Raw genomic sequence first — 9,790 nt, forward strand, 5'->3', positions numbered from 1 at the left:
CAGCATGCAGCCTATGATCTGATTTTCTGAGTCTGAGGTACTGAGGCAACACTGAAGCCTGATGAGTTACAGAACCCGTTATGTACACCACAGTGCATATCTGTGAGCACATTTCATAAAGGGACATTGCAAGACAGAGGTAAAAGATGTTGGAAGATGCCGGCTTAACAAATGTGTTATTTAAAACGTGGTAAATATTTCTCCATTTTTTTCTGGGTGAACCACCAAGAACTGTTTAAACAAATAATCAAGGTTGTTGGCTAGGGACCGGTCTTTCTATATTTCACTTTAAAATGTATGAACAAAAGAAGAACCATGTTGTATCTGATCAAAGGTTTAATTAGTCCATCATTCTGTTCCCAACCAGATGCCGATAGGAAGTCCACATTCAGGACAGCAATGCAAGAGCACTTTCTGGCTTGCATTCCCGTAAAACTGGTGTTCAGAGACACAACACCCCAATACAGGAGACAGTATATAGCCATAATGATTAGCAAGTGCAAGATGCCTCTGATACAGGATATGGTATATATCCACTCTGAATGGCAACTACAGATAACCTTATCCTTCAAGAATTTATCCAATTCCCATCTGAAGTTGTCCAAGCTACTGGTAGTCACTATTTGTGGTAGGAAATTCCATACTTTAAATACAGCAAACAGTCTTGCAATTTGTTAAACGCAGGAGTGTTGAAACTTTGCCCCACCTGAGCTCTCAAATTCCCCTTCTCCAGGCCCAATACCTTTCTCTTGCCCACAAATTATTTGGTTCCTCTCAAAGGATTAATTATTGGCAATAAAAGATTTAAACTAAGTTATACTAATATTTTTACCTCATCCTTTTTACCCCTGCCTTCACACAACACTGCAATATGGCCAGTGAAATCTCTGAAATGGAATTTGCACCTCAGACTAAAACAGGTTTACCTCTTCTGCCTTAACAAAGTTATAATAAACTTAATAAATCTTTTCAAATTGCTACAAGACTCTTGTTTTTTCTGCATCAGATTGACACAGGTATCCCTCTGGAAACATCTTCTATTTATTCCTCCAAGAAGTAAACCATTACACTTGGGAACAACACTGCAGTGGAGGTAAAAACCTGTACACGGTGGGTTGATGCAAAAGGGGATGGAAGAGACATTGTTCCCCTTCCATTCATACCTTGTACTTCTCTACTGTTGCTTTGAGGTGATAGAGGTAACTCTTATTCTGCCTTTTTTAGATGGCTGTGGAAGAACTATCCATCTCAATGCCTAATCAATGAATAGGTGCTATTATCGTAGATGAGGCAGGCTTCCTTTTCAGCTTCTGGAACATAATTCGTTAAATTTGTTTCCTGCTTTCCCACTGAACAGTGCTTAAGGAAGCTAATAAAAATCAAATGCAAGATCACAAAAGAAGGAGCTAAACAGGGATCCCCTTGAAAAGAGATCCAGAGCCTAGCAGAAAAAAAAGCCATCTCAAGTTTCTGACAAATGAGCCTCAGATGCTAGCAAAAATGAAAAAAGAGCTTCTGTGGGAGATTTCAGAACCCTATCAGGCTTATAAGGGACAATGAAGTCTTTCAGATCGCTTGGTTACAAACTGTATCATAGCTGGAATTAAGAAATGGATTGGTAGCCAATGAAATTGTAAAGTGGCAACCACATGGGGATATAATTGTTTTGGGGGGATAGGAGTGACTGAACTGAAAATCTGGACTGATTCTTTGAATTGATCATTTATTTCCAATGAGAAAATGTATATAAATAGCTCACAAAGAAAATAAAATGAAAAGGCTAATAGTAAAAACAAATGAATTTACACTGTTGGTGAAATTCGTTCTGTGTATATCATGATTCCTGTAGTCACCTGGCAGAACATGCAGGAGTGCTGCCAAAGCTCAATGCATTCTGAAGTCTCTCTTTGGGAATGCTGTCCTGGCCCGGAGAGTGGGGCATCTCCATCAAATTTTGGAAGGCTCCACTTGTACTAGTGTGGGTTCATTTTATCGTTGCTCCATGATCATATGTAAATATTCTTATCAATAATTGCGTTTTATGATATGCATATGTAATAGAATTAAAACATGTAGTTGGTTAGCAGAACAACGTTAATCCAAGTTCTAAATTCAATTATTGGAATTAATTAATTAATCATGTTAACCTGAGTTTTGCCCCACACAGACAAACTATAATGTAACAGAAAGCTAATATCCTAAATGTCTGGACAAAGCAGAGAACAGAACTTAGTCTTAGTCCCAGCCAAATGCTCTAATTACTATACCAACAGGGCTTATGAGCAGAAAAAGCCAAACTGTGGACCTTGGTCACTGCTGGAGTCGAGGGGTAAGTTCCAAACTGCTGTATTTAAATGAAGAAACAAACCAGAAATTATGTCAGATAGGGGAGTAGAAGAACCAGAGGAAGAAGTGGCTCATCTGTAAAGAATGTGCATCTGTCAACAAAGGAAGAGGGGAAAAAAAACAGTGTAGGGATGATGGTCACTACAGCTATAACCCAAGAAATTCCTTGAGAGAGGATGTGTATATAAAATGTAAGTTTAAAAGGAGAATTTAATTTCATAAAATGTTTGTCCTGCTATGACAAAGATGTCCTACTATGCAGCAGTCCACAACCTTTTTGGCACCAGGGACCGATTTCATGGAAGGTAGTTTCTCCATGGACTGGGGGCAGGGGGATGATTTTGGGATAATTCAAGTACATTACGTGTACTGTGCACTTTATTCCTATTATGTTTACATTGATATATATAATGAAATAATTATACAACTCACCATAATGCTAGAGGCCCAAGACCCAAAGGGCCTTGCAGAGGTGGCGTGGCACCTCAAATAGACCTCGCGGCCTAGCAGTGGCTCTCCCTGCCCCCTCGCACTTCCGTTACCTGCTCAGCGCCTTGCTTGCCGTGCCTCCCCTGCCCCGCCAATCTGCAGCATAGTCCTGACCTGCTTCTTGGTTCCCTCACTGCTCGCACACACCCTCCCTGGCTTCTCCGCACCACTTACCATCCGGTTCTGCTGCCACCGCTTCTCTATCTGCCTTTCGAAGCCCAAAATCCAAAAGGGCCCTAAAGACAATTTGTATTTGCAGCTGCTCTCCAGCAGTGATGCTAGTGCTGGGGACTGGCTGCAAATACAGACAAAGTTTTATTCACTCACCTCCTGCTGTGCAGCCCAGTTCCTAACAGGTCACGGACTGGCACCAGTTCATGGCCCAGGGGCTGGGAACCCCTGCTACTGTGTTTTTCAAAGCACAGTATTTACAAGGAAGCTCCGAATACAGAAGATGTGTCAGGCATTTCTAAGGGAATTTCATAATTTAAAATACCATATAACAGCTAAATATTGCATATATAGTTCTCTGCCAATCCATGGGTACTTATTAATTTCAGCTGGTGTAAGTAGCTGAGCAACTGGAATGACAGAAGATAGAGAGGGTGGAAGATAGGCAACTGATTATAAGCCTGTAGTAACGAAGTGGGCCAACATTATCATTAACTCTCTCAGATTGCTGAAAGTACATTCAGATCTATATAATAATGTGAAAGTACATTCACATCTAAGAACAGATGTGTCAAACAGGGACCAAGTATGGCATACTATTACATGGCAGTGAACATAAGGTTCCATATAAGTTTAAGTTTGCAAGTGTGTTTTACTTCTGAACTGTATATGTAAAATGCATGAAACAGATTAAACTACATTTCAGCATTTGAAAGTGTTCTCTAAAATATAAAGCATTTAAAGCAGGTTCATTTGTTGCATATTTTAGAAAAATATATCTGGCTAGAGTTAAGCTGTTATTAGTCCCTAAGTTCAAAGGAGAGAAGTTATGCTTGTACTTAACTATTAACAGTGCTATCCTATGCTTTTTACTCAGAGAGAAGTCCCACCATATTCCACAGGGCTCATTCTCAACTAACCATGTATAAGATCGCAGCCAAAATCAGTAAGACAAAAAAGCCCTTAATTCAACCTGGCTCACACCCATTTTGTATTTTCTGTAATGTTATTAATAGAGTTTAAAAGAAATATTCAACAATATTATATTTTAAAATATTTTAGTTCCCCAATATAAAAATCCATTAATAGTGTCTATTCTTAATACAGCATTTGGTGTATAAACTAATACAAGGAGGTATATTATTGTGATACAACAAATAAATCAAAGCTATGATAGCCAATCTAATTTTTTTCATGATTATCCAATATGATCTGCCAGATGAATAGTTCTTCATGGAAACATAAAAATACAATTGAACATTCATACCAGGAAATAAATACGCGTGTAATTTAAGCAATATCATGATATTAACTAGGTAATGAGGATCTTTTTTTCGTGAAATGGCAGGGCCATATACTGTGCTCCTCAAATCGCCAAACAACAGCTGTTTCTAGTGATGGCAGTACCATACAGTAAAAATGAAAATCTGCATTAGCTTTGCCTAAACCACAGGCTGCCTTTTAAATTGTTGTGCATTCTGGTCCCATTTAGCATCCACTGTATCCCAATGTCACAAGGAAGAAAAATATCCTTGCAGATTTATAGACTTTATGACACATTGTGCATGGCAGTGGGAAGGTCTGAAGGCACTCACCACTTGAACAGTAACAATCTTAAATGTGTAAATGATGTCATGTGAGAACGAAAATGCAGAAAAAGATAGAAGATTGCTCCTGCAAGAACATGACTATTGGCTGTTGGGAAACATTGTGAAAATTGTTTGATTTACTCTGCTTCCTTATATACTTAGAAATATGATGCTTGATCTCAAGGAAGGACCATGTTCCTTTTATTCATAACATTATTGCAAATACTGTCTCGCAAAAGACTATTTGCTTTTTTGTTTCATCTTGTTGACAAAGCAATTTTCATCGCCTGGGCATACAGTTGGTGAAACAATTATGCAGTGGAGTGTAAGACTTTTGGAGGGCTCCTTCATGACCATGGCTACTATTCCCAGGAACACTTATGTGAGATTACTGCACATTCTTGGGCTTCCTTAGGCAGTATCCAATATGACATTATCCTAAAGCCAATTACCCAGTGCTAGCATAATTAGCCACTGCTATAATGCCAATAGTCTGCCTGATAAGATTTTCTTGTAAAACCTGTTGCACCAGCAAACTTTATTGGCATCGTGCTAGAGGTCATCTATGCTAGTGCACTGTATTTTACATGAGTGGTTCTTGTTGCTCAGATACCACCATGTATTTAGTTTTTCCTCAGCAGCAGGCTCAAGTGTGGCTTCCATTATAGACTGACATTTAAAAAATAATAATTAGGACACTTACTCGGTAATCCTATATCCATCTACTCAGTAGCAAAATCCTGTTGTTTACAGTATGGCTTAGTGCCAGGAAATTTGTATAGGATTGCAACTTCAAATGTCTAGAGCAAATGCTGATTGTTTGACATCACAGAGACAAGCAAATATCAGCAAGAACTAGAGATCCCAAAGGTCACATGCCCATACCTGGAAATTAAAAACCATCAGTTTCATATGGAAGCTGCAATAGTGCAATTAAAAATTAAAATGATAATGACGGATGTTGCATAAGCACCCTCCAATATGAAGCAAACATTTTTTCTTAAATGTATATAAGAATATTTTCTGATATTCTTAGGAAAGTAGTAACTCAAAGGAAGTCTATTGGCGTGTATACTTCTAAGCAAGACTAGAGATGTGTTCAGTGATAAATTATTCTTGATGCTCTTGTTAACTTGATCGGTTACAGTTATGTGCAAACTTCCCTTTTCTTAAAATTGCTGTAATTCCCTCTGATCTTTTCTTTTTAAGAAATAAAATTATACAAAAACAATCTATGCTTAAAATGAATTAGAAGAGATGTCTCATGTAGCTTTTGCTGTGCAAATAAAATTTAAGGCAACTTAAACTTATATCAACACATGCAAGGACAGCAAAGAACCCAGTGACTTCATTGCTATGATATTCTATTAAAGCGAAACCCACTATGGATGGGTAACATGGAGGGGTGCTGACAACAGATATTCCTTCTTGATGCATAACCTTCAGTTGAAAATAAAAGACATCTGAAGAAGTACACAGGTTTGAAGTCGCTGTTAACATTCTATCATAATTAGAAACATTTCAAGAGCCCTGTAATTTCCAATCAAAATTACAGTAATTTCCGATACACAAGCCATGATTCATGACAAAATTTTACATTCCATGAGAGATTATAGTGGCCTGATGTATGACACAGTGAGTACAGCGCTAACATAAACAATTCAGTTTAATGTTTAAACAGCACTTGGTGTTTAGAATCCTACAATAAAAGAAACATATTATTGCAGAAATTATCACTTTGACAGTGATTGAAGGGTAGGCAGGCATGTGGCCTGTAAAGCTATAATTTTTTACAGTCCACAGCTTGAGTTTAATCATTTTGATATAACATTTCCAAAATATCCTTTTAAGTATTCCTTACAGCATATAACTTTAAAAAGAAACATCTTTTCTATATAATGAAAGATGGAGTGACTCCCAACTGCAAACATTTCTAAAGTTGAAGCTTAAATAACAAAGCAAACTGCAACAACAGATTCCAAAATACTCCCTTTATAAAGGGAGGTCACATTATTCTGACAGTGTAGCAAGAACTCAAATACAACCCCCTTAAACACAATCCCTTTTAAGGGAGTTATAAGAAACAGATCTATTATAGAGATGTGAATCTTATCTGAACTCGGGGCCAAGGATAATCTCCCTCTCAAATCAATTTTATATTTAACTGTCCTGTTTCGTCATAATTTCATGCATATAATCTTACTTCAGTTATGTCTTCCAAGAATGCTAACATGGTTGCTAGCAATAAATATACCTCTGCTTCCTGTTATCATCCATGTATTTTGCTTGACAACTGTACAGACAAAGAATTATGAAGGCTACTCTACACACTAAATGTCTAAACAATTTCATGTTTTAAGAAAACATTTTACATTAACTATACAGAGTTGCCATATATCACTTAAATTCTAATGGAACCTGATTCTGGGCAATGCTAGTAAGCTCAGGAAAAGCATCCAATTTGGGAGGGTTAATGTTTTTGGGATGATGATTTAAGTGATTTATATCCTTGAAATGAAGCAAGAAGGTGACAAACCATTGCATCCAATCTAATGAGAGGTAATTAAAACAAACAAACACACAAGCAAAAAACTAAAGTAGCAAAGGAAAATACACTTGTATTCAAGGGGATGGAAATTTAAATTTATAGATGAATGGTAGAAACCTCAAAAGCTTAGTATGCCTGGTACAGCTGAATTTGCACAATTAAGAATGGAGAAATAAGTCATGGTATCTTATTTCCTGCCTTCTCCCTTTTGCCTTTGCAGGTGGAATAAGCATAATTCTCATGTTTTCCAGCTTGTTATGTTGTCAGAACCTGGCTAGGCTGGCTTGTTGCCATGGGTAACAAACCACTTAGAACCTATGCACTAGCCATTGTAGAATGAGTTTACATGAGTGCAGGATGGTTAAGAAGCCACCGTCGTTTGCTAAGCACCCTATATGCCAGCCTAATTTGCATAATCACTCTTTCTGACATGGACTCTTGTGTTATCTGAATTTGGCCATGGTGGATTGTTGGGCTGACTTAAACCCTCCCAGAACCTCTGGGTTTTTGTAGGGTTCTGGGTCTGAACTTGGATCTCCCTGGTCTTAGCCTGATGCTCTGGTCACTACATATCACTAAGACTTGTCTTTGTTAACCATATTTTGTTCCTTCTTGCTAAATGCTGCAATGAATTTATGTATACTTTTGACCAAATCCCGTCTAAGGAAGCTCAGCAAACATAAGATAAGAGAACAGGTTTTCTCTGAATAGGAAACGGGTTAAGAGCAGGAAACAGAGGGTATGAATATAAAGATAATTCACATAATGGAAAGATGCAACTCTAGAGTTTCCCAAGGACTTACCAAAAAAACAAAAAACAAAACAAAACCCAATGGTGATGCTATTTAACTTATCCACAAATGATCTGGAGACAGCAGTAACTGTAGTTTACAAGCTGCAGATCATATTATTCAAGTAGGTGAAATTCTGTGCAGGTATTTCAAGATTCTAAATTGATTTCCTCAACTGAACAGCATGTGAGATGTTATGCAAGTGCAAACAAATGCACATTGACAGGGTACTCCAATGCATATTACCAAGTTAAATCTTATTGATCTGTGGGATGGTAATGATACAAATAGTCTGTAAACACCGAAAAGTGAGATTCTGGGGTAGCAAACGCTCACTGAAAGCATCAGCCGGGTATACTCTATCAATGATAAAGACAAACTCAAGGTTCGGATTAGGAAAGTATCTTAACTATGCATGTCATTTTTGAGTATTATGTTTGCATGAATCTGAGGATGTCCAAAATTCTGGAGTGTAGGGTAAAGCAAATCAGTTTAAAAAAATGGTTTGAATTAGAGCAAACCTAATGGGACTTAAGTAGAACAGAACTAATCTGCAGTAGAGCAAAAATCAATATGAACTAGCCTCGTGATTTGAATAAGTCTCGATCAAACCCATTGAATGGTTTAGTGTTATATACAAACATAGTCACTCAAAGGTTCCAACTACCACATAGCAGCCAAGATATGAACAAGCTTTGTATCCGTGTGTGCAGCCCCTTTCCTTGGCATGCTGAAATTCAGCCAGGAATTCTTCAGATCATTATAGTTCCCCAATACAACAAAACTGAGAAACTACAGTTATAAGCCAAGATCTTTAACCACACTGTTTAAAGTTGGTTTAGCATTCTCTATGGATATTCTGCTATGGATATATCCAGAGTAGTTTGGATTGTGCCTCTCTGGTCTTGAGGATAGCAGTTTTCAGTAATAATGCTGGCAACATGAGGTTTTACAATAAATAGGACAAAATTCAGAGAATGTTAAGTGTGCTGAAAGCACCCTGAACTCCACTGAAATTGAGCTCAATTAACTGTTGTTGCAATTTATATAAGCATACATATTTAAAGATTGTACCTATATCTCATTCTGACTCTGCCCCCACTATGATTCCTTATTGGAACAGATTTTGAAAAACATGGATGGCAAATTTAGTTCACTGATGCCTGTTAAGGCTCTTACCTGGCTTTTGGTTGCTGCAACTTTTGCAAATAATGCTTGAGACACTTTAGCTCTCTTCATTTCCTGCTGGATCTCATCATAAATGGAAGCATTAATGTTCATAGTATTGTTTTCTTGTTTTCCATTCCTTTCTGTTGTAATAACAGCTGTTTTTACCTAGAAGGAACAACATGAATGTCATCAGCAAATAACGAAGCCCAGTTAAGAGCCACTAAACTATCAGCACATACTGAGGTTTTAGAGGATCTTAATTAAAAATAAGTTTTCTTAAAATGAAGAGGGCTTCCCTTGAAGTAAACATACTTAGAGGTACTGTGAAAGAATTGCATGTTTTCTATAACAAGCTTTTTTGCAAGCCAGTCACACCCCTAAATGGCATGAAGCCAAATCATTTCAAGGATCATCTCCCATATATACCTGCCTGAACCCTAATATGATTGCTAGAGGTCTTTCTCCAGGTGACCCTGCCAGATGAAGTAAGCTGTATGGCTAAGAAAAATGGTGTTTCTAGATTGACAATGCAGAAATGGAATGGCCTCCCAGAGAGGGTTCCCTGGCACCTATGTGGTTTAACTTCAACTGAGGACCTTTCTTATTTTCCAGGAATTTTCTATTTTGAGTTTCTGTCGTGTTTAAATCTTTTAGGGCACAATTCTATGGTTGCCAGACACTGCTTG

General features: G+C 37.6%; 1 protein-coding gene across 8 annotated transcripts in view; it reads right to left on the reverse strand.

Annotated features, from left to right (window-relative positions):
* SATB1 (SATB homeobox 1) overlaps positions 1-9,790 on the reverse strand; it is a 129,504-nt gene that overhangs the window by 29,508 nt on the left and 90,206 nt on the right. For all 8 annotated transcript variants that reach the window (XM_044449397.1, XM_044449392.1, XM_044449399.1 and 5 more), the window contains one exon: positions 9,114-9,269. In XM_044449397.1, coding sequence (XP_044305332.1) covers positions 9,114-9,269 — 156 coding nt within the window. The remainder of the gene's footprint in view (positions 1-9,113; positions 9,270-9,790) is intronic.

This window comes from Varanus komodoensis, unplaced genomic scaffold (genome assembly GCF_004798865.1).
Source record: "Varanus komodoensis strain SLA01 unplaced genomic scaffold, ASM479886v1 scaffold58, whole genome shotgun sequence".
In the NCBI taxonomy this organism is placed as follows: Eukaryota; Metazoa; Chordata; class Lepidosauria; order Squamata; family Varanidae; genus Varanus; species Varanus komodoensis.